Source organism: Pantherophis guttatus, chromosome 2 (genome assembly GCF_059756535.1).
Source record: "Pantherophis guttatus breed Tessera chromosome 2, ASM5975653v1, whole genome shotgun sequence".
Classification (NCBI taxonomy): Eukaryota; Metazoa; Chordata; class Lepidosauria; order Squamata; family Colubridae; genus Pantherophis; species Pantherophis guttatus.
Genome location: NC_142064.1, coordinates 160630307 through 160655980, shown reverse-complemented (window position 1 = coordinate 160655980; position 25674 = coordinate 160630307). Strand labels below are relative to the sequence as shown.

General features: G+C 37.5%; 2 protein-coding genes and 1 long non-coding RNA gene across 4 annotated transcripts in view; 2 read left to right on the top strand and 1 right to left on the bottom strand.

The window, feature by feature from the left end:
• The first annotated feature begins 813 nt into the window (after positions 1-813).
• Positions 814-15618, top strand: RSAD1 (radical S-adenosyl methionine domain containing 1). Of its 2 annotated transcripts, none has more exons than XR_004590601.3 (9): positions 814-2560; positions 6960-7093; positions 9974-10178; positions 11542-11907; positions 12453-12516; positions 12760-12911; positions 13774-13828; positions 14995-15098; positions 15202-15618. XR_004590601.3 is itself a non-coding variant. In XM_034413012.3 (9 exons), the coding sequence occupies exons 1-9, from the start codon at positions 2429-2431 to the stop codon at positions 15305-15307; spliced, it is 1314 nt and encodes a 437-aa protein (XP_034268903.2). In that variant the 5' UTR covers positions 814-2428; the 3' UTR covers positions 15308-15618. The 2 variants fall into 2 exon arrangements, 1 of the variants encoding a protein (XP_034268903.2); XM_034413012.3 differs by having other exon boundaries at positions 12760-12907.
• Positions 7114-10829, bottom strand: LOC117663082 (uncharacterized). The gene is made up of 3 exons (XR_004590604.3): positions 10028-10829; positions 9644-9844; positions 7114-9152 (listed from the first exon to the last, which is right to left on the bottom strand). It is a non-coding gene; the product is annotated as an uncharacterized LOC117663082 (long non-coding RNA).
• Positions 15619-21719: 6101 nt separating the features above from the next.
• MYCBPAP (MYCBP associated protein) overlaps positions 21720-25674 on the top strand; it is a 39735-nt gene continuing 35780 nt past the window's right edge. The window contains exon 1 of the mRNA XM_087887160.1: positions 21720-22206. Within this exon, the coding sequence (XP_087743286.1) occupies positions 22164-22206 (43 nt within the window). The 5' untranslated portion in view covers positions 21720-22163. The remainder of the gene's footprint in view (positions 22207-25674) is intronic.

Here is a 25674-nt window from a genome sequence, read left to right as displayed (position 1 = left end):
GGAGATCATAATGTGGAAAGTAAATTGCAATTCTGTGTCTGGTTTACAATTAAAGTGAATAAAATAATAAGGTGAATAAGGTGAATGGGAATAAAGTGAATAAAGTAGGAATCATACAGAGTCAGTTACATGAACCCTAAAGGACACTCTTTATTCACTTTATTATAAGGGAGAAAGGGTCAGTTAAAAGACACTCTCTATTCACATTATTATAAGGGAGAAAAGTGCTTGGAGATTATATTAAAAAATCAGCTAAGTCCCATTATTGGTAATATAACGTCTGATGAGGCCTAGCTGTCGCAGAAGGACAGCCATATGGAAAACCTCTGAGGGGCCTCACTGTCCAAGACACAAAGACATGCATAGGAAACAAAGAGTTACTCTACCTCTTATTACCCAAGGACAGCAATAAATCTCTCATTAGCAACTACAGCACTTAAGGAAAAGTTGTGTAGCTAAAATAATCTTATAAACTAGAAAGTAATGGTTTAGTAATTAGGAAGTACAAATTATCAAATGGATGTTAACCATATATGGAAAATGCATGAGCTCACCAATGCATGAGCTCACCGAATCCTTTGTCTTGGATATGTATAAAAACAGTTAGATCAGAGCTCTTTTTTTGTTCAGACTTGCAAGAATCAAACTGCCTCTGAACCTTGCGCAATAAATCTGCATCTGGCTGACGCAGGAATGTTTTTCAGTCTTTCATTCTATAACACAATGAAGCATATTAAACTACCGTAGCAGCCACACATTTGAAACATGTAACAACATACCCTGCTGCATTTTTGCTCTCCACCTGGGTTTTTTTTCCCTTTTACCTTATGGTTGACAAAAGCTCTTAAGAGTAAATATTCTAATTTGGTGACAGATCTATCAACCAGAAGTAATATACTTCCTTCAGATGGTATCAGGTTATCAGTCGACATCTAGTGTCTGGGTGGTGTAACTGTAAATTTGATTCAAGAGCTCACGTCTTTATACCAAAACATCCAAGTCTGGTATCACAGTTTCTTACTTGTATATTTTATGAAAAGGTGCAAGTTTTAACCAGTTATAGCTTACTTCATCAGATGCACAGATGCCTTTTAATAAAATGTTAATGGAAAAAAGTGCTACCAGACCTGATTTTTTTTTGCCACCAGAGAATAACAAGACACTCTTAATACCAAGAAAACTTAATCCAATTCAATGCATTACTGCAGGGGTGTCAAACCTGTGTCATCACGGTGTCATCACATGACCTATCGTGACTTTTTCCCCCTTCGTTGAACTGGGTGTTGGTGTGGTGTAACACAGCCGGCCTGCGGGCCGCAAGTTTCATATTCCTGCATTACTGTAAAAGTGACCTTGTGGTGAGATGGGCAGTCGCAAATTTAATAAATAAATAAGGCAAACATCTTATATTCACCCACTTTGACATATGCATGAATTACAAATCATGGATGCAATTTTTCAAACTTCTATTTTATACTACCACTGTTTTCTATCTTCTGTTCCATGGTCAACTTACTGAGTTTCCTGTGAGTGAGAAACGTGAAGTCTCTGAGCTCAGTTTACTCTTGCCTTCAAAGAGCAACAAATGATTGTTCCCTCTAATCTGAAAAGCAAATGGGCACCAGTGACAGACACTTCCTGACACAAGGAGTTTCAACTCCACCTAACAAAGAAAACTGGTCTGCAAATCACACAGGTTGCAAATATCTTGCCAGGGGTGTTATTTAATCCCCTTTCCCCCCCACCTCCAAATCCCGTTTTTTATAACATGGTGCCTAAGTTCTGAACATTAAAAAGAAAAATACTTTCATGTCAATAAAGAAATTAGATTATGAATTTAGAGGGGTTTTTCCCCCCCCCAAGGGATCAACACAAGCACCACAGCGCTTTATTGGTTAAGTGGTACTACAGTTTACAATCACAACTGAGCCCAGAATTTATGTTGCTGAGAAATTTGTTAAGTGAGTTTTGCCCCATTTTACAACTTTTCTTGCCACAATTGTTAAGTGAATCACTGCATTGATAAGTTAGTAACCTGGTTGTTAAGCGAATCTGGCTTCCCCATTGACTTCACTCGTCGCCAAATAGTGATCATATGACCTTGGGACACAGCAAGGTTGCCAAGCGGCTGGATTTTGATCACGGGGAATGCTGCAAAAGTCCTAAGGGTGAAAACCGGGCATAAATCACATTTTTTTCAGTGCCACTGTAACTTTGAACGGTCACTAAACGAACTGTTGTAAATCGAGGACGACCTATCCTGCTAGGGCTTTAGAAGAGAAGCGGTGAATAACTCTTGTTCAGAAGAAACACGCGTGGACCCCAACGGAAACGAAGCCTCTCCCCCGAAGAGGCGGGTCTTATTTTCTCTCCCGTCCCGGACGATGCCAGAGCTGCAGCTGCCAGGGGTGGAGGCGGCAAGAGTATCATGGAGGCTCTGCTAGAGAAACTGCGGGCAGGGTTTCCCGCAAGGTTTCGTCAAATTGCGCCGCTGCGAAAGCCCAAAGCTACCCATTCCCAGCACCGCCCTCCGGAAGCGCAAGCCTCGCTCTACGTCCACGTGAGTTTAGATTTGAGACCGGGAGAACATAAGCGAAACCCATTGCGCATGCGCCAATTGGAGGACGTAGGCGGTGGACATTTCCGCGGACACGCGCGGCGGTGCACGTACCCTGCTCCTCTGTAGCCGAGCTCGTTCGCTGGGGTTCCGGTGGCCGCCGCCTTCCTGCTTTCATGCTCGCTTGTGCGGAGGCTTGGGAGCGCTCTGCGCATGCGCTTCTGCAAACCGCGAATTGTTTGTTCCGCTAGCTGGCGATGGGTGAAAAAGTTGCTCTAATTTTGGCGGGGTGACGGTCCTGTTTTGCTTTGCTTGGTGTTGTAGGCCAGGTGTTTTAGTTGCATGAAGCAGTTTTGAGAGGACCACTTAAACTGTCCAACAGGAACGGGTGTCAGAAAAAGGCACTTTTGAAAAAAGCATTATTCTTAAAATCTTTTTTTTTAAAAAGTTTTTTATTATTTTTTTTAAAACATAAACATAAAACATATCTGTTGCAAAACGAAGCATTGATCCGGTCACAGATTAATACAAATCGCTAACAAATCTTAATTTCCAATTAATGCAATTTAATATTTTATTCTTAAAATCTTAATTCCCTCCCTCACCCCATAATTGTAAAAAGCACTCTGGGGTTAAAGCTGTAAATTGAGTTTTAATCTGATGGCTGTCAATTCCAAAGGTGCTTTTTTCAAAAGGCAACTGGACTTCCTTTTTTCTTGAAGACGTTTCGCTTCTCATCCAAGAAGTTTCTTCAGTTCTTCAGTAAAGAAATCTTCAAGGAAAAACGAAGCCCGGTTGCCTTTTGAAATAGAAATAGGTCCTTTGGGACAACCATGACCTGGATGACTGAGAATCTCCATAGACATGATGGCTGTTAAAGCTTTAGTCATCTTAGTGCAGGTAAACTGCCATTGTTAAAAATGGGGCCAGCAGCACAGTGGAAACTCGCTGCACACCTGCCCTGTAATCTCTAATTAGTAGTGTACAAATGAATGGGAGCTTGGTAATTTCTAGATATGTATCAAGCACACAGGAATTTCTAGATCAGTATCAACCACAGAGGAAATGCTGCAACTTCCCAAACAAAAGTTGACATCAAAAGTAGAACTAATCCTGAACCCGCTATATTTTTAACAAAAAGTACTCAAAACCTCATTGATGAAATACTGTGAAAGAGGAAACATAATAAGGAAGTTGCAAAACAGAACCGGATGCTGGCAATGAGAGAAGGGAACCCAACATCCATTTTGGCAGACTAACATTTGAGAAATCCTGCAAAATAGTGGAGTTGGTTTACATCAGCATCACGTATGGGTGAAAATGACTGCAAGAGCAATACTTTTAAAGAAATGCTCAAAGCTGTAATGGCTCCCTAGAATTTTAAGCTTTTGTTAGTCAAACAATTTTTTTTGTCAGTCATATTCAAGATCCCAATGGCCTGGATTTCAGAAAAGTTCTTGATTAATGGAGACACTCTTACAGATTCCAATGAAGAGCTTTTGATGAAGTTATGGGTGCTCCAACAAGAAGAGATCAGACAATCATTTGTCTGAAATGGTATTAGGGTTTCCTGCCTCAGCAGGGGATTGGACTAGAAGACCTCTAAAGTCACTTCCAACTCTTACTCTGTTATTCTGCTTCCATGAAGAAACTGTTAAGATCAGTGAGGTCATCTCTGTTAACAGTAACCAGTAAGGAATTATGTTCGAAGTAAGACAATTTTCCCAACAGATTACCACATCTTCTCTTCCAAAGCCATGGGAAAATCCTCTTCAGCTGTCCAGATAGCTGCATCTGTTGTGTTTGTTATACTGTCATTATAATGATGATAAAATCTCTTAAGGAACAAGTAAGTTACAGCACTACACATTTATTTAGTTATGGATTGCACTCCATGAGAACTAATATGTAGCTGCCCAGAGTTGCTATATCAGTGAGATGGTGGCATAAAAAAAAATAGTTATTTCATTCCATAATACAATTTAGGGGAAGGGCTGGAGACACATATTTGACAAAAAAACAAATTCTTAGAGGAATGGAAACATGTTAGCAAAATAGAAACTGAAGTGTCAGGTTGACAGTAAGTTTTATGAAAATGACTGGCAACCTATCTGATTTACATATCTCAAGAGATATCTCAGTAAGAGTTGTCTTATTCTATTAAGCCAACTCTTCTTGAAGACAGTAACAGTAGAAGGGCAGGAAAGTAACTTTAGGTTTGGTAATTATGAATACATCATTGATTATGCATTTGTATGACTGTATCATTTTCTCCTTTCCTGAAATATGAGTGTATTCTTTTATCTGTAGGAGTCCCCCTCATTATTGAGGGAATTACTCCATTTATTTAACAGTGTGCACTGTTGAATAAATAAATACTGCAGTGAACCTTGATTATTAGGTTTTGGGTCCTGCATTTGATTCCACAAAAACTAAAGAATTATTGTCTTAATAGAAAGAAACATATCAGTTATGTTACCATAGAAATTTTGATAAAGCCTGCTGAGAACCAGGCACTTCAAAGTTGCCAGAACTAGCACATATTAGCACAACCCTATGTTTCTATTTTGCTAACATAGTCCCACTCCTCTTAGATTTTGTTTTCCTCACAAATAACAAGTTGTAAGTTTTTTGTTGAGGAAAGAAAATCAGTAGTAAACTCTAGAGGGCATTGTAATCTAGCATTTTATTTCAAGCTCTTAGGAACAAGCCTTTCAGTTGGTTGAATGTCAGCTTTTCCTTTTCTCTCACTATCAAGATTATACCTCTGGGTTTTTGTTTTTGTTGTTTTGTTAAGCATCAAATTACAATATGCACGATATACAGTACAGTATTTTCTATGATTGAATTATATGATTTTTTTTCCATTTTAAAGCAAATAATATACTAGGAAGATCAATTTTGACTCGGTTCCCAATGTTTGGTTTTAGGTAGGTTTTTCCAGTAGTGTATACTATAGTTGAACGGAAAAGTAGAATTGGTTTTCTGATAATTGTTGGAGGTTGGGGCAATCTTTTTCTCTGTGTGAGTGTTCCTGAAAGCAGGAATCTGACCTGAGCAATGATGAACGAAGCGGATGCTGTAACTATAACAGAAAGGAGATGGAAACCTGATAGGAAACACACCTAGCTAACTCAACCGAGTGAGGAGAGTTAAAAGAACATGTCGTCTGTGTATCTATGTGGTAGTGAAGAAAAGCAAAAGGGAATGATGCCAGTTTAATAGTCTTTTAGGCAAAGAGCATGCAGGCACTGAGGTCATAAGTTACTGAACAGTCAATCGAACATTAACTGGCTCTGTTTCAAAAGACAATAAAATACCACGACACCTTTAAAATCTGTCCAGGATCACCTCACACTGCATACTGCTTTCATTCTAAGTCAAACATCTAGGAGCATATTGCAGATGGAAACAGCTTGGCTAGTGTTCAAGACTTCTATATAATTTAATTATTAAGCCATTACTTGATGCTTATGAGCTTGTGGCACACATGAAGAATGCTCCATGACTGAGACACACTCACATTAACTATGTCACCCATCTGCCCAGTATTTGGGAAATGCCTGCTGTTGATGTTTTTCAGGTGCTTATTAAATCTTTTACCACCGAATTCTCTCTCTATAGTGGTTCTCAACCTTTTCTTCACCACAGACCCCCTTTAAATAACCCTTTGTGGCCATGGACCCTGGCCACAGACCACTAAGACTTAACTCAAAATTTAAATCATAACATTTCTTCAAGCCTTCGCAACCCCCTGTGATGACATCACAGCCCCCAGGGGTCTGCAGACCACAGGTTGAGAACCACTGTCTCTACATTTTTAATATTCTCTGTGTGTATTGGGTATGCAAAATATTTAAGTTTCAACTTTGAAATGTTGCACATGGCTATTTTAAATCAGCTTTTAAAGTATATTGTAACTTTGTGTTTTTAATAGTTTTAGTCTCCTTATTTACTGTATATACTACTTGAAGATGTTAACAAACAAGGGTGAAACATTAAAAAAATTGAAACAGTAGGTATGAGGATGCAGCATGGTACTGAGTATTACTATTCGGATGGGAAGCCTCTGGAAATTGTCCCTAGCTAAAGACAGACTATCTTTATGCTTGGGTGACATTTTATCAACTGAAACTAATCTATTGTGAAGCTGAGGTTTTATATAATACAGTTAGCATTTTGAATTGTTATCACAATGTTTTAAACTGCTTGGCATCAGGATGTCTTGTGGCATAAAGCTATTTAAATCTTCACATATCAGGGTAGTTTTAAATAATTTCTTTTGTGTGTGGATCTAATGACAGCCATAACTAATGACAGCCTAATACAGTTGGCTAAGGATATAAGAAGGCTCCCCTAAAAATGTTTGAATAAAATTCTGCTTGTCATTTTGGTTTCTTAGTGGCCTTACTGTGAGAAACGCTGCAGTTACTGCAACTTCAACAAATATATTCCCCGAAATCTGGATGAGCTAAGAATGAAGAACTGTCTCATTCAAGAGGCCCAGACTTTGATCCAGCTAAGCGAAGTTCAGAGGTAAATGATACAACATGGAGTAAAAAGGATTTGGAAGTCTCCAAATCTATCTTTTAAATTTTTAATTAAATGACAATTCCCCCACCCCCCAATCCACATCATTCATCTGTTTTACAAGTCAATATCTTCTGTACAAAACATACTGCAATTCCCCAAAATTCTTAAATTCTTAGGAACAAAGAGACTTACTTATTTACTTATCAAATTTGTATAACCACATATCTTACAAATGTGACAATAAAACCAACAGTTAAAAACAACTCAAAAATAACCTCTAAAAACAATTTAACATAAATAAGACCACAAAAAATGGATCAACATCCTACACATAATACATCTACCTCATGTTGGCTCCCTATTTCCATCAGCTAACGGGTATTTTTAAGAATTATTTTTATTGAATAATTTTATACAGTGGTAAAAATTATACAAATTCAAGAAACAGAAGAGTAAAGCTAAGTGGTGAATAGATTTTTTAAAAAGTATAAGGAAGTGGTTTCCAGTCTTTATGGCAGTTACAAATAAATTTATCTTCTATCTTCCCTTTTTAAGGTTATATCATAATTCCCTTCTTCACATATTTTATGCTTTCTAATCATGAAATCTATAGATCGTTCATTTTTTCCCATTTTCAACAAGAAGACATAAAGGGTTTCCAGTTACTGATAAATGTAGTTGTCTTTTCCCTAAACAAACAGTTCAATTTTGAAATTTCTACAAATTCTTTATCTTCGCCAATCATTCCTCCAGGATAGATATTTCCAATTGTTTTCATCTTTATGCAAATAATAGTAATTTTGCTGCAATTGCCATATATATGAAAACAAATCTTCCATGAGCCTTTTCTAATTGACTGTCCATAAGACTCAACAAAAAATATGGTTTCAATTGATTATTAAATATTTTAATAATCCACTGTAAGTAGTTGGGTTCACCACATTTTGAATTAACAATATGTTAACCATTTATCTTTACTTGCTGTTTCTGTTCTATAATGGGCTACCCTTGAAAAGTGTTCGGAGACTACAGTTGGTCCAGAATGCAGCCCCGCGAGCTGTCGTGGGTACACCTAGGTACACCCACATTACACCAATTCTCCGCGAGCTGCACTGGCTCCCTATTGGTCTCCAGTCACAATTCAAGGTGTTGGTTATTACCTTTAAAGCCCTACATGGCTCAGGGCCAGGGTATCTTCGAGACCGCCTTCTACCGCATAACTCCCAATGACCGATAAGATCCCACAGTGTTGGTCTCCTCCGGGTCCCGTCAGCTAAACAATACCGGCTGGCGGGCCCGCAGGGGAGGGCCTTCTCTGTGGCTGCCCCAGCTCTCTGGAACCAGTTACCTCCTGAGATCCGGACCATCCCCACCCTATTGGCCTTCCGAAAAGCGGTGAAGACCTGGCTTTTCCGGCAGGCCTGGGGCCGTTGATCTCGCTCTTGCGATCCGGCGAGATCCGGCCATGAATGGTGTGAATTGAGTTTTAATGTTTTTAATGTTTTTAATTTTAAAATGTTTTTTATAATGATTTTAAATGCATTGTGAGCTGCCCTGAGTCTTCGGAGAGGGGCGACATACGAATTGAATTAATAAATAAATTAAAAAAATATAAAACAGTTCCTGTGCTGAAAATATCAAAGGTGTCTTTTAGCACAGCCTGGTGCTTATATTTATTTCTCATTCTCATTATGCCATTCTTAACATTATGATTTTTAAAATCTACACTAACCAGGTTTTGAGAGTATTACAATAATCCAGTGTAGATGTTAAATAAAGTATATGTCAGCCATGTTTGATCTTATCTGAAATTCAAATAGAGTTAATACATCTAAAACCACATGTCATCTTCCAGATACAAAGCTGAATCCAGGAATAGCCCAGATTGATTTATCCTGAATATTCAGTGAGAGTTCTTCCCCATTGAAGGCAATTGAAATTCTATTCCCAAATCCATCTGTTCAGAAGCACATCTGTTTTGTTTGGATTGAGTTTCAATTTATTTGTCTTCATCCAGATGATTATTGTCACCTGACACCTATTCAGAATACTGACAAGTTTCCTAAAGATAGATGAAAAAGAGAAATAATCATATTTACTTACTGATGACAGTGAAGCCCAAATATCCTTATTCTCTCCCAACTATTTTGCATAAATGTTTAATATGGAGGGTGATATTTATTCATGCAGCCCAGTGTTCCCTGGGCTGAACACATTTCTCCTATCTTCACTTTCTGAAACTGACTTCAAGGAAAGGCTGGAACTATGATAAATTTGTGCCAAGGACACACATATACCGGTATTACATGTAGATTATTAGGATATGCTATAACCAAAGAATCCAAATCACAACAAATGCAAGGAATGTTATTCACAAAATGTCTTAACAGTCTTCAGTAGCAACCAAGTTATTTTTCTTAGCTTTACTAGATCCTTAATATAATAGACTTCTTACATCTTTAAACAGATGCCTTTAGGAGATTCATTTGATCCTTGTATACTATTTCTTTGCTATTGTCAAACTGATGACATAGCCTTAATAATAATACTAACCTGTGTTTATTTGGATTTGTTTCACATTGAGATGCATCCAAAGAAACCCTGTGTTTCTGATCTTGAAACAGAGTATTCGCATTCAAAACAGTGGCTCAGTTTCAGACACTTCCAAAATGATCAGAACATCCCATTTTAAAATTAAGATTGGTGTCTTGCAGAGCATTTGCCTTTGAAATGGTTCAGTGTTTTTGTATACACCTAAAATATACAAAAATATTAGAGGACAGAATGAGACTTCTCATTTCTATCACTTCCTCTCATGAGAAGCTGAGAAAATAGGGAAAGGACCATCAGTTCAAATAATCCTCTCTTCTTTTTTGGCTCTAGAATCACTTCAGTATACTTTGGTGGGGGAACACCAAGTTTAGCCAGCCCGCTCACCATTAATGCTATCCTGGACACTGTCTCCCACTGCGCACATTTAGCAGAAGGCGCTGAAGTTACTTTGGAAGCAAACCCCGCTTCAGCAGACGCCCTCCGCCTTTCTGAGTTCCAGAAAGCTGGTGTGAACCGCCTCTCCATTGGTATTCAGGTGAGAGGTCAGGAGCATTGCTTTCAGGACTGTATCATCCACTTACAATACTAGAATAATAAATAATAATAAAGTTAAAAATTTACTTAAAATAAGTAAGTAAAATTTTAAGCAAATAAATTTGTTTAAAATTTGTTAAGCAAATTTGCAGAAAGGGACCGAAATATACAGTACCAGTTTTTTCTGTTCCACTGATCAATTTCTTCTTTCCTTCCTCCCTCTCCTCATCCCCATTAGACTACAATGTGATAAGCAGAAAGTAAGAACTGACAACTAGTTCAGAGTTATAAACTCAAAAAGCCAATTCATATGCTGTAGGGGAATAAAAACCCAAGATCATGGCCAACCTGACTTATGGGAAATTGCTTCCTAGTTTTAATGAGTTTTTATAATTAAAGTAGGTAGACATGTTTTGTAAATTTGACATGGAGCATAACAAACAGCAGCTGGATTGAGTGTTTTTGCTGGAATAGCAGCATGGAAGAAAGATTTAGGTATATTTTTCTATTGCTATTCTGGTCAGCATATTAATGGGTTTCTCTTTTCCATGTAAAGTTTACCATATTTTCCGGCGTATAAGTCAACTTTTTAACACATGAAAATCTTCTCAAAAGTCGGGGGTCGTCTTATACGCCGGGTGTCGTTCTCCTGTAACCAGGCAGACCAGCCCAAAAGGCTCTAACGAGCCTTAAATGGCTCTGACGATCCAAGCTCTGACGATCCCAGCTGAGTTGCCTGCTAATCAGGCAACTCAGCTGGGATCGCCAGAGCCATGTAAAAGGAAAAAAACTTTTTTCCTTTTACATGGCTCTTGCGATCCAAGCTCTGACGATCCCAGCTGAGTTGCCTGGGATCGCCAGAGCCATGTAAAAGGAAAAATATATGTATCATATATCTGTACATTATATGCAGATATTTGCATTTTGAGCATGTGTCAGTACAGTGTGTACCACTGAATTAGTAGTGGGACATTGACAGTAGTCTTTGAGCTTGCAAGGTAATTTCTAGATGACAGTCCTCGATTTACAACCAGTTGTTTAATGACCATTCTGTTCACAGTCACAACAGCCTCAGAACAGATGCTTTACTTTTTGAACATGCATGGGGCTGATGTAAATCAGATTATTTTTCTTTTTTTGTACCTTCAATTTCTTTGGCTTCCTATTTCTAGTCCCTTTTGTGCTTTGCATAACAACAAAAGGGAACCACATAGCGGCAGTGCAAGTATGTATGCTTTTTACAAGATTTTATTTCTTTTTTTCTCACTTACCATAATCATAATTCTCTCACAATATACTTGTTTCCTTTTTCTTCAGTTGTAAAGAGTCAAGCATATTCATTATTTTTATTTCCTTTTGTGCAGTCATTTGACAATGCAGAACTCGAGCTTCTTGGAAGGACCCACACAGCTTGTGATGCTTTGAGGACTTTAGAAGAAGCCAAGAAACTCTTTCCAGGGCGTACATCTATTGACTTAATATTTGGACTCCCAGGACAGACTGTTGCTTCCTGGATCCAGGGTTTGGAGAAAGCGCTTGCAGTATGTGATGACCATATATCCCTTTACCAGTTGACTCTAGAAAGAGGCACATCCCTCTTCAAGCAGGTCCATCAGGGCTTTCTGCCCACAACCAACGTGGATATAGTATCAGAGATGTATGAGTGTGCACGACATGTTCTACAAAATTCAGGTTTTCACCAGTATGAAGTCTCCAATTTTTCAAAGAATGTAAGTCTTTTCCTTTAGTTAAACCTTGTGCCATACAACTCAGTAAAAGGAAGTAGGCCGAAGAAATTCAGAAGGTTCTGGTAATGAAATAAGATTTTCCCCCCCACTGTCCCGCTGTATTAGAAAGATAATATAAATGTGTTCCTTCTGCTGAATTGAAAGGAATATGATTTAAGAATTTAGTATTACCTGTCCAACTGAGTAAGATCCAAGTCTTACTCTGCTTATCTCAGGAGAGATGGTGAAAAAGCTGCTACTAGAAACAAAAAAAAAAGAGCATGCTTAAATAAAAATTCTGTATTCTATTCTGCTTTGCACATTGAATTACAGTGGAGGCTTCTGAGAAGACTTCCCTTCCTCCTCTCTGGCCTTCCCCCTTTTTCTCCCAAGCAAGAAAAGTCTCCTAAATGACTGTTAAGCCCAATGAGGTGCAATAGGTTTTTTTAAAAGCCACTCCTTAAAGGTTGTTTCTCTAATATAATGTGACCGTTGTGTGCAGACTTGCAGTTCCTTAGTATTTTTTGTTTGTTTGTTTGTTTACGCAGGGGGCATTTAGTACTCACAACCTCTCCTATTGGCAAGGAAGCCAATATATTGGCATTGGACCAGGTAAACCTATTTGGGGAGATGATGGGCCAAACGTTGCAACTGCTTCTTGAGTTGGTTCCAGTACAATGTACTGGAGTACCATTTCAACTATGGCTTGTTTTATTTTTAATAAATAAGGGGAGATTGGAAAGTAAGCGCTCCTCAGCTAAAAATGGTGTTGCTAAGTAGCTGCCTAATGATTCCTTCTCATATAAACACTAAATAGCACCATAGGTTGTTCAGAACAATCTCCTTCTTTCTCAGGAGCCCATGGGCGATTTGTACTACAGGGAGATGGTAAGACCCATCGAGAGGCAAGAATACAGACTTTGGAACCGGATATATGGATGAAAGAAGTATTGGCCTTTGGGCATGGGACTCGGAAACAGACTCCACTCAGGGAACTGGATATGTATGTAAGAAGAAATGCGGAGAGGCTCTTCCAGATCATTTCCTTTCTTTAAGCATATGTGATATTCCTGAAAACTCAGCCTTATTAATAAACATATGAACCACCATTTTATATCCTACATTGCATCCATAATATTGGTGCAGTGGTTAAAATGCAGTATTGCAGGCTAACTCTGCCCACAGCCAGGAATTTGATCCTGTTTGGCTCAAGGTTGATTCAGCCTTCCATCCTTCCAAGGTCGGTAAAATGAGGAGCCAGATTATTGGGGGTAGTATGATGACATTGTAAACCACTCAGAGTGTGCTGCAAAGCACTATGGAGCGCTATATAAACTTAAGTGCTATTGCTACTGCTATTTTGAATCTGGAACCTATTATATATTTTAAATTCCAGTTTCCATAAATGCTAAATTATATATAAATCTTAGGCTGTACCTGCTTTTTGGAGTTATTTAAATTTTATCTCTCTCTGATCTACTTTTTTGCATGGCCTTTTTACTTTACAACTCTGATTATGTTAGTGAAATCTTTTAAAACACTGAAGAGATGCTGTAGAAGGGACACTTGCCTGAAAAGTTTAATAAAAAATATGATTGCTACTAGATATGCCACACCTTCTTAATCTTTAATTTAGAGATAATAAAAATGTCCTTATAGAATTGTCGTAAAGCTTATTCAAAGCATACGCACACACACACACAATTTGATGTAGATGATGTATGAGTACAGGTGCTGCCCTTGTTAATATGTTAAAATCATTGCCTAGTTCCCTTTTCCCCACTGTTGTTGGCACAAATATCTGTTTATCAAAATTCTAATGGCTGTGTTGCTTCTAAGTTTGGAATCTTCCATCTGTCCCTTTTGTAGACTGGAGGAGATTTTGATACTGGGACTCCGTATGGATATAGGAATCACACACCAGGTATAGTTGTCATATTTCCGTGTGATAGCTGTTCATGTTTGAAATGTTTGAAACATTTATTGCCATAATTCCAGAGTGCTTGAATGGAATGATTTTGCAGAAATGGTTCATTCCTCATTCTTTCTCTGTATTGTATGCCTTTTCAGTTAATTAATGTTGCGCTTTGTGATTGCATCGCTTAGCAATGGAAATTCCAGTTCCAATTGCTGTCATAACTCAAGGACTGCTTATAGTTAGTGCTAGAGATAGCAGAGGAATAAATAGCACATAACTAGTTTTTAATCCTTGTTTTAGAAACATGACCTGTGATTACTAAATGCACAGAGACTGGAAGAGATCCTCCTGAGATTTCCAGTAAACATGAGACTGGATTTTAAGACCTACATATCTCTGTTCAATTTTTTTGATGCTAGTTTATTTTTTTAAAATAGGAATTGTTCAATGATCAATTTTGATCAATGATGGGACCAAAAGTGATGATTAACTTAAAGCTGTCACTAAAAAAAGATCATTTCAAGCATTTGCAGTATTTCAAGTGATGTTCTGCTAAGCCTATCTTGCAAAAATTACAGTAAGCCTTCAACTTATAACCATTTGTTTAGTGACTGTTCAAAGTTACAACAGCACTGAAAAGTGACTTATGACCATTTTTCACACTTCAGGACCATTGCGGCACCCCCATGGTCATGTGATCAAAATCTGAATGCTTGGCAACTGGCATATATTTATGACAGTCGCAGTGTCCTGGGGTCATGTGAACAGCTTTTGTGGCCTTCTGATAAGCAAAGTCAATGGAGAAGCCACATTCACATAACAACTGCAGTGATTAAGGAATGTGGCAAGCAAGGTTGTGGGAAAAACTGAACAACTGTCTTGCTTAGCAACCAAAATTTGGGGCTCAATTGTGGTCTTAAGTCGAGGACTACATGTATAGTAAAAAAGGAAGGTTTAATCCAAATTGTGGTGATGGATCCTAGTTAAATTTGAGCTCTATACATTTATTTTCAAAAGAGGTGAAGATTCTGAGAAATTCATCAGGGTGACATTTTAAGAAACATCTCCTAGCGTCATTTGTGTTTTCCTAGATTAGCCCCCAAAATTAGTTCTTCAGTTGAAAAAATGTAAAAAAAAATTAGTTTTAAGGGTAGGTTTTTTTCTCTTTATAGCACTGGTTGCAATTTGCCCCCAGTCTCAGTCTGTGGGATGTGTTTGGTAAAGCAGAGGAAGTCAAAGGGCTGGAAGAGCATGGATTGCTTTTTCTGGACGACAGGTAAGGGGGCTGAAGATTCATGTGCCTTAGGAAGAGGATACTGGTATATCTGGAGGAGGATTCAGCAACATCTTTCTTCAGTGACAATAATTTCTTTTTGTAGGGGACTTAGGTGTTCTTGGAAGGGCCTGGCTGTGCTTGATTCTCTCCTGCTGATACTCCTGAAGCAGCTCCAACAGACCTGGATGGAAAGGGAAAAGGGAGCGTGAACTAGCCAATATAATTTTCATATTGGAAGTTAACGAGCTTTCAGAGATGGTTTATAGTCTGGAAAATTGTTCCAATGCAAAGGTGACATCCCAAGAAATGAATGGGTCTTCAGTGAAGCCAATGAACTGATTGTGTTATCATGCTGTTGGATGCAGGGTTTGCTCTGAACTAAACAATTACTGCATCCCTGGCTTTTGTCTCTCTATACTAGGATGAAAAATGATCTATTATTCTAGTGTCGTTGTGGCTTGTACTGAAAATAAATGAAGCATGAAATATCTTTACGCTGCATAAATAAATGGATTATACAGGAACTGGTTTTCATTAACTAGAATCTTCCACTTTTGTAAGTACTAAATAAAGGAATGTTCCTGAGGGAAGAATTGACCGTGAAGATAATAAAAGATTTGTATATTGTAAATACAGGGGCACTTCTCATACATTCAACTCAGTACAACTGGAATGTCTTTGAGCTGTTGCTTACACACAAAAGCTACTAATGCTTCTAGCACAATAACTTGCCATACAACATTCCACTGCATTCATAATCCCAAATTTTCATTTACGTTTGACCTATTATGCTCCCTATTGAAATTCCAAACTCTACCATAGGAACAGTCTGAATTAGTTCAAGCAGCCTACTGTGCTGCTTCTGTTTATGATTAATTCCATGCAACCCATTCTTGATAATGCATTTACTGGAGTTACTGGAATACAGGTACTCCCTGGGTTACAATAGCAACTGGGAGTAGAATTTCAATTGCTAAAAGATGCGGTCAGAAAGCACAATGTCACATGACCACATCATTATCAATGGCAATTGCTGCAGTCCCCATTATCATTGTTAAGTGAGGATTGGGTCTTTTAAGTGAGCATCTCCTTGCAACTTCCAACAACTAAAATAGTGGGGAAACCGGCAGAAAGTTGAATGTCCCAGGCGGTTTGCAAACAGGTAACTGGCTGCTGCTGTGTGGGAGAGGGAGTGAAAGGTTGTGTGGGTGGCCAAGGAGGCATGGTGCAAGTATGGCTTGGGGTGGCTGCTACTGGGTGGGGGAGAATGGGCAAGGATGGATAAGTACCAGGGAGAATGTGCAAGTGGCCAGGGAGGTGCAGCACAAGTACAACAGTGGTGGGTTGCTCCCAGTTCTGTCCAGTTCTTGCGAACCGGTAGTAAAAACAGCAGGAGGCTCCGCCCACCCATCTGGACATCATAATGGATGATCTGCGCATGCGCAGAAGCTTCTGTACATGCGCGCGCGCGCGCTCCCATTGCGAACCGGTAGTAAAGGTAAGTAGAACCCACCCCTGAAGTATAATGAGGCTCAGGGAGTACACGTGAGGGTATATCAGCAGCATGTAAGATACATAAATATAATTAATGAATGCCTTCTAATACTTTTGCTAAGTTTTCACCTGAAAACTAGGCTGAACTAGCATGCAAATTCACCAACCTTTTTATTCATTTTACTGTACCTTAATTGAGTTCTGGGACCTCTTTTCCCCCCTCTGATTTTAATAGAACTTTATAAATTGGATGAATGAAAAACATTTTCACCGTGGTGGAATGTTTGGTCTCCAGAAAGGGAAACAATAGATGAATATTGCATATTGCCATCTATGGAATTGTAGATAGCATTTAGTTTGATTATCTCCTAGTTTAGAGTTTCTCAAACTTGGGTAAGGGCAGTGACACAAACTGAAATGTTGGTTTCAAGCATTGAGTTAAGTAATGGTTTGCTTAACAGACTATAGCCAAAAGCAAACAAATTATGTCATAATGTGAACAAGGCCATAATGCAGTTTGCAGACACTTATAAGGAGTGATGCACAGAATCTATTGCTCAGAATTAGTGGAGCTCTGCATATATTCTACAAGATAATTTTCAGAAACTCAGTTTAAGAAATTAAAGAGGCTCTAATATGTTAATAATTGCTGTGGAACAATTTGGTAACATTTCATTCATGTAATATTGTACAGAACTTTATTTTTCCCCTCCCCTCCCCCTCCCCTCCCCCTGCCAAACCACTCATTATCATTCTTTCTGTGGAGACCTTCAGTTCTCTTAGGAAAGCCAACATACTCTTATAGAATGACTGGGATTGATCACAACAGGAAGCAATATCCTATGAAGCCTCAGGAACATTGTCATGCACCTAACCTTGTTTTAACGCCTATGATGCTTACTCCAATTAATCTCTGATGACAACAATGGCATTTGCCCTATATAGAATTGTTAGGTCAAAATTGCAAAAAGAAAATATGGAACAAAATGATATTACTCACAAGAAATAATCCCAATATGGAATATAAAAGAGATCATCTGTCCTGCAGAATTTAGCTTTGATAAAGTACATTAACATTTTTTAATATTAAAATAGAACATTTAAAATCACAAGAGCAAATATATTCCAAACTGCAATACTTCAAGGGACATTCATAATTTAAATGCAGTATTTGTTAGCAAATGCCCACCTTAAATTATGCAATTATAGATAGTATAGAATATTGATACATTATATAATTAAATCAGTAATTTCCCTACTGTTAACCATTGAGAAAGGTGCAGAAAAGAAAAGTTGACTAAAGATAAAGAAGCAAATGTTAAGTATGACCTCAGTCAGTGTAAAGTTAACAAACATTTTAAGAAGATCTGTGAACATTATTTCAAGGAGACAAGAAAAATTAAATTTTAGCTACACTTATTTTTGGAACTTAGTATAAAAAATGGTAAACCCATCTCTGTAAGGAGAAGAGGGAATTTAGCTAATATTAAAGAAATAAAATACCTGATTTTAAGAATCCATATTGTCTTGTTTGTGAAACATACCATATTAGAAATTTTCTAATGTTCAGTTTTTAATTCCATTCCTTATATAAGAGTCCTGTTCATGTGTAGTTTATTACTACAAATTCATTCCAGTCGGCTAGCTGTCTATTACATATGTATGAGTGTTATAACCTAGATAAAATATTGCAAATTAAGTTTTTTTTCATAGGTGCCAGTCAGTCTTAGTAATTGATATTAAGTTTCTTAGTAGAGTTTTATTTTCACAGTGTAATCAAGTCATGTTTTGCATCAGTATTTAAATGGGAAGTAAAAAAGGGGAGGGAACAGAAGCATGCATAAATTGTACATATTCGTTTTCAGAACTGAATGGATAAACTCAGGATTGAACATAAGGGAAAGAGAACTCACAAAAAGAAAGGGATTCAGGGAATCTGCTCATCGTGTCTTTGACTTTTAAGGAAGAAAAATATTAGAGGAAGTCACATTTTTTCTTGGGTAGGGCAAAACCTGGAAATTAGGAATGTTCTACCTGACTCACTGCATCGTCTCAGCCTTATGGTATACATAAGATTTTTATTGGTTTCATTTTCTCCACATACTAAAAGAGAGATAATGAACAGTAAGTCTGCAGACGGAAGATGAATTACAAAGCACCATCATAGCATTAATAGTATGGAAGGGAAATTAAGGCAACTACCGGTAAGTGCAACAGGGTTAATTGATCTCACCTGGAACAGGACTCAAATGCCCTCAGATGGCATAACAGGATGTGTGAGTAATTGCAGGTCCAACCAGATGAACAAGTATTGTTCATTACTTGTTCATTACTGGATAAAAAGATAGCTGTTGTTACATTCTGAGGGAAAAATGTATAGATCAAATTTAACCCTAGATTTAAAGAAACTAGAATAGTCCTGCCCCTTTACTCTGTACTTCAGCTGCCCTCTTTTTTTCTTCCTCCACTTAATGAAATTTCAGTGAGGGGTTAAGGTAGTTCTGGAATACAGAACTCCGCTTTTCTGCTTTATAAAATCTCTTCCACATATTACTACAAATATAGGAAAAGATAAATTTGCTTACATCTGGATAAGCTGATTATAATCAGTAAACAAATGGAGCCAATTGCAACAATGGTGGGGGGAGAGTAAACTATTAGGATAAAATCAGTACTTGAAGTGGAGTGATTATAGTTCCTTTAATTATAGCTTCTTTACACCACTGAATTTGTACTTTTCACTTTGATACAGATTCTTAAAGTAATGATCTTGCTTTTTTCTATGAAGAATACTGTTGGGTTTAATATTTATAATATTGCCACACTAGCCAAGGTATTTATGGAATATCCTGCAAATTTACCATCTTAAGCAGGCACAAGTTAAGGAAGAAAAGGGAAAAGGAATGGCCAATAAAAAATTCAGCATATAGGACAGAGCTGGAAGGGGAAGGGAGGAAAATGGACATTTCAAAGAACTGGAAAATGGATTCCTGTGATAAGAGTAGGTAAGTAATTTCATAGAAAATGGGCAGAGGTGAAAAAGCAAACATTTATGTAGATTATTAAAATTTGTAGAAATAACTAAAAATAAAGGGGGGTGGGAACACATGAAAAATATACATTTAAATATGTGTTTAATTTTTGTAATGTTTAAATTGTGTATATATATATATATATATATATATATATATATATATGTTCTGAGGTTTTTGCGGGTGTTTGTACGTAGGTCTTTGGTTATTCGGGTTTTCTCCCGCGTCAAATTGGAAGTGTCTTGGCAACATTTCGACGAAGTCTCATTCGTCATCTTCAGGATGGTGTTTTCGGCTTCATGCTCCTAGCATGAAGCCGAAAACACCATCCTGAAGATGACGAATGAGACTTCGTCGAAACGTTGCCAAGACACTTCCAATTTGACGCGGGAGAAAACCCGAATAACCAAAGATCTACATATATATATACATATATATAATTGACACATTTTTCTTTAATAAACATAAAAATTCAATATATGAACGTTTAAATTGTTTTATACTGTTATATACTGTTTTATACAGTTTATATTTCTTTTAATTGATTATTGTACACCATTCAGTGTCACATCCATCAGACAGGCAGCAATAACATTTGATAAAATAAGTTTAAAAATAATGATAATTTAGGTGCTTTTGCAAGAATAAGGGAGTTGGCAAAAGAAGCAAAGGGTAGCATGGAGCATCAAAACCGAGGACAAACAGAATGCAAATGAAAAAGAATTTTACAATTTAGCTATGTTGTATGGCACATCAACATTTACATTCAAAATTGGCTTTATCCCATGTTAGATTCCTACTACCCAATTAAATAATGCAAATCAATATTAAACTGGCAACTATCATAGTTTTAATGTTTACTTTTGAGCAAAAAATGTTTCAGGAGAGAAGGCAATAGAATTCAGAACTAACAGTATGGTTCTGAAATAATAACTTCTGGGTATTACATAGAAATTGAAAGATAATTTTAAAGTGTAACAATAATATTATTAATATAAATAAGCATGGATTCTCGCTCATAAAGCAGTACAGTACTTAAGAAAATATTTTTATTTAAATACAACAACATGGCTGTGTGACAAACACTTTATTCACATCCTTCCAAAGCAGGTTCAAAACCTGTTGAGACAGCAGTGGCTTAGTAACAGAAGAAATAGCTATGATTTCTAACCTTAATTATATAAGCTGACATTCATACACAGACTTCAGTAGTTAACTTTGACATTCAGCCCAAATGTCAAAAGATATAGAAATATCACATCTGTATCATAAAAATGGCATTTCAATGCCAATTCTAAATACAAGCATATTTTTTAAAGATAAACGTCACTGATTCTTTGGAATGAAATTCAACAAAGGAGTCCCAACTCAGTAAACATTAGTCATAACTAAAATGAGTGGGATTTAACATTGACAAGTTATTTGCTCCACTTAACCACTGGGGAAAGTAAAAAAAAAATCACTAAATAACTGAAGAGGTAAGCATGCATAATAAATCAGTGAACTTCAATTCCTCTAAATCTGCATATGATTGGACTGCAATTTTCTCTAGATTAAGGATAATATTTGTTAATAAAAATAATACTTGATTTCACTTAGGTTCAATGGTCCTTTTTAATTGGCATCATTGAAAACAGAGACTGCTATTGATAAAGATATACACAGGAACGGAATCTGCTTTCAATCCCTTGAAAACAATCTTTTATTATACAGGCTTGGAAAGGCTTATATAAATCAAACAGATAAAACAGAGTTTTATTATTAAATAAATACATAAAGATTGGTGATGGAGCTGCATTTGTCCCAGCCTCACAAAACTGGCAAAGCATGTACATCAATGTAGTGAGTACTATGAGATGGTCAATTCTTGAGGAGGAAAAGGAAATTATTGATATAGCGTAAAATGCCATTTTCATAATTTGTGATTATTTCTGTCTAATAAGGTATGTCTTTTTTCTTTTTCTATTTCAGAGTGCTTAAAAATACATCCCTTCATAAATTTGTGGCCACTCTTTGCATATATGTTTAACATTTTGACATTTCTAGTCCTTGAAATCAGGACAAGGCACACTTTTAACACGGATATACTGTATTTCTTGCACCTCTTCATTCAAAAGCCATGTCTTTTTCCTGTGATCTCCCCATGATGGTGCCTTCTTATCTTCCCCAAAGCCTAATTAGTCTTTGTTCCATGAGTCTTTGTTCCATGAGTGAGGCAGCCTTAAGTTGTGTTATTTGTAACAATTCTAAAATAGCATTCCACACCCTTTTCTGACATCACCGAAAAGCAACCTCAAGGGCTATGCAATGTATTGGGCTTTGTCTCTCCCTCCCCTCCCCTTTTGGAGGGAAGTGAGGTGGTTGCAGTGATCTGGAAAAGGACATTGTAGTAGTGGGATGGGGTTTGGCAATGCTGTAGGGCTGTGCAATTGCTAATGTTTTCTAGTTTCCTGCTAACTTCGGGAGGGGACGAGCATTTCAATTCAGTGGTAGTGGAAGGACCTTAATAGCACATTTTCACCTCATCTGTAAAAAGAAGATGGCTACCTCCAAACCAAAGAAGCCTGCAGTTGACAGCAAAGGTGGGAAAAGAAAAGACAGCATCAAACACACACACACACACACACACACACACACACACACACACACACACACACGCTAATACTTCAGTATTTGTGGGAACTTTGTAGGAACAGTTTAGACATCTAAGTGAAGCTTGAAGGATTTGTACATGAAGAACCTGCAGACAAAAGTCTCTCTGAAGTAATAGGTGAATTGGCATACTGGGGTGTACATTAAAGAAAGCTGGATGCCTGTGAAAAATGTCTCTTGAAAAGCTTGTATGTTGGTAGAAATATGTAAAATGGAACTAAGTTCAGCTGGATATGTGTTTGTAAGTGTTGGCCTCTGTGTGAGAAGAGTTTAGTTTGGCAAAGTTCGGCCTAGACTGGCTGGGCCTGGATTATACTGTATAAAGATATTTTGTTATTAAGTGAAGTAGTCAAACTTATTCTGCATCCAGTGCTTTACATAATAGTTCATGTTCTTTAAATATAGCAGTTCAGCCATGCTTGTGATTGATTTAACGGCACTGGTTGATAATATCTGTAGAGTTAACTCAGTTAAAAAGAACATAGAGCCTTGTGACACCTACATGTGTTGTCATAGCAGCTTTTGTACATCTCCCTCACGTGCATTGTGGGCAAGCTGGATGAAGAAAAAATATTTATACACAACTGTTGTGTGTGGGGGCAGAATAGTATTAAAAAAAGAGGTGAGAGTAAAATTTTCCTATGCATAGTGACCCTTACCAAAACACTAGCTAGATCTGACAGATGATCTTGCATGAATGTACTGGTTAATATGTCTGGTGCTTAATCCAAGTGGTATTAAGTCGCCTGTTCCATACAGTACCTGTCTTTGTCACTTTATATTTATTCATGTTCGTATACTGGCCACTTTCTCTAAAATAAAATGGAGCGGGGTATTGCTCACAGATTACAGTATATACCTCATTAGAAAATGAATATAGCCCTGATTACCTTTGCCAAACAAAGGAGCAAAGCTGGCATGTGATTTTCTGCATAAATTTATTTTGATGACTGTATTACTGCAGCACTGTTCTCACCAATTTGTAAACCTGCCATTCAAACTCTCCAAAAGGAAGATATATAAATATGCTGGCGGGGCCCAGGAGAAGAGCCTTTTTTGCTATGGCTCCTGCCCTTGGGATCATCGTGCCCCTTGAGGTGAGATCCCTACTTATTCTCTTTGCCTTCCAAAAGAGCCTGAAATCCTGGCTCTGCCAAATGTCCTGGAGACCTAATGGGAATGAGTCATACTGGGGGTGACTAATGGACTAAAAATGAGATTCTGCCTCCACCCTATGTGTCCTTTGCTTCCTTCCTTGCCATTTTTCACATTTTTAAGGTTAATTTTAATGTTAATGTTTTGTTTTGTTCCTTTTACTTGTTGTGAGACACCTAGTGTTGACTCTTAGTGAGATGGGTGCAGTGGTGGGATTCAACCAGTTCGCACCACTTCGGGAGAACCGGTTGTTAACTTTCTGAGCAGTTTGGCAAAGTGGTTGTTGGAAGAAATCATTAGGGCAGAGAACCGGTTGTTAAATTACTTGAATCCCACCACTGGATGGGTGGCATATAAATTTCATAATATATAAATAAAATAAATATAAAGGAAATCTTTAAGAGTCAGTTTGGTGTAGTGGTTAAAGTACTGTCCTAAAAAGCAGGAAACTGTGATTTCTTAGGCCTGCTTTAGGCATGAAAACTGGCTGGGTCATTTGAGCCAGTCATTCTCTCTTAGCCCAACCCACCTTACAGGGTTTTTGTTGTGGGAAGAATAGGAGGCAGCAGTTATAGATAAAAAGGTGCATATTATAATAATAATATTGTCCAGGTATGGCTGTAGCTCATTTGTGATACTTTTCACTAGTTAGCTGCAAAAATAAAGGACAAATCACATTCTGTTGTTCTCTCTTCTGGGTTTATTTTCTAATATAACAAATTATTCTTGGGAATTTAGATTATTTTTTGTCTGACTTTATTGGGTGTAGTTTGAGAAATAGTTGCCTATGTTGAATGCGTCTGAAAAAATGCAGTTGCGTAGTGTAGGGCTTCAATGTAAGCAGTGCATTTGTGGTATATTCTCAATAGAAACTGGACATAATAAACATGTCTCTTTCATATGTGATGCAATGTTTATACATGCAATTCTCATTATTCACAATAGCTACATTCTGTGAAAATGCCACAAATACAGTACTGAATTAATGAATGCTGAAATCTCTGCTGTGAATGTATGCAATAGGCAATTCCAATGTTTTGCTGTTCTGCATGCCTGCTAGTAAGTGCAACAATGCCATGAGAACTGATCTGGGGATGATGAAATCGTTTTTGCAAATAAGCAAATTCACAAATACCAAACCCACAAATAATGAAGTTTGCTGTATAGTGCTCACGTAGTCTTTCAGAACTATCCAGAAACTTGCTGCATAGTCTGATTGATGTTGGAGTAAAAGCTTTTGAAGTCTTAATGGAACTTAATGAGGGTCTGAAGTCCATCAATCTAGATAATAATTATATTTTTATTACAGTGTGTTGTTTTGTACATGTTTTAACATGATTTATGAAATGAAATACTGTACTAGTAGGCATTCAAACTGACCAAGTGTTAGGAGCTAAGAGGGTAGGATGAAGTAGGAAGAATTGTTCCCAATATTTCTGCTTGGTGCAATCTCTCCTTTGGATCTGTTACATATCAGAGGGGCTTTTTTTTTTTTTTTTTTTAGAAAAAGGGAAGAGATAATATTATCTGAGGAGAAACAAGTGCTAAATCTATATTCCAAATTAGCTTGGCTGACAAGAAGACATAGGAGAGAATGGGAGGACATGATTGATAACAAACACGTTCCATCGTCAGCCAAGCATCATAAAAACTACTGCAGGAAATGCCAACACCATGTGAATAAGCAGTCCACTCCAGTTATGAACTTCTGGCCATCCATATCTAAAAATAGCCAGACAATAACCATAGAAAATATGCGTCCTAGATTACACTTTTTGGAATTGCACAATTGTTATTGTCCTGAAGGTACCTGTAACAAGTCATTACCATGGCATCTAGGGCAAAAGGGCACCTGATCCCAAGGGTACATAAATAACCATGGTGTATTGCACAAACCACTGTAGAAACTGCAGTTGGATGAGACAAAATTCCTTGTCGTTAGGGCAGAGGAAAACCTGTACTGCACACTATGGCAACAGTACTAGCAACACACAACACTCTTTCTTAGTTTAATCAACCTTGCAGTATTCTGATTGTGCTCTTTTGACAGCATCTATCCTTTTTTAAAAAACAGAGATCTGGTGCTTTTTCAAAAAAGTGCTATGCCTACGCACATAAGGAGTACTGTTAAGACCCAGCCACGGTTTGGAAAGAACCACCTGGGCATTGTATGAACAGATGCCTCTGACTAAGCCAGATGGTTAATTTTTCCTCCACTCTCATAGAGGACCGCGCCAGCAACT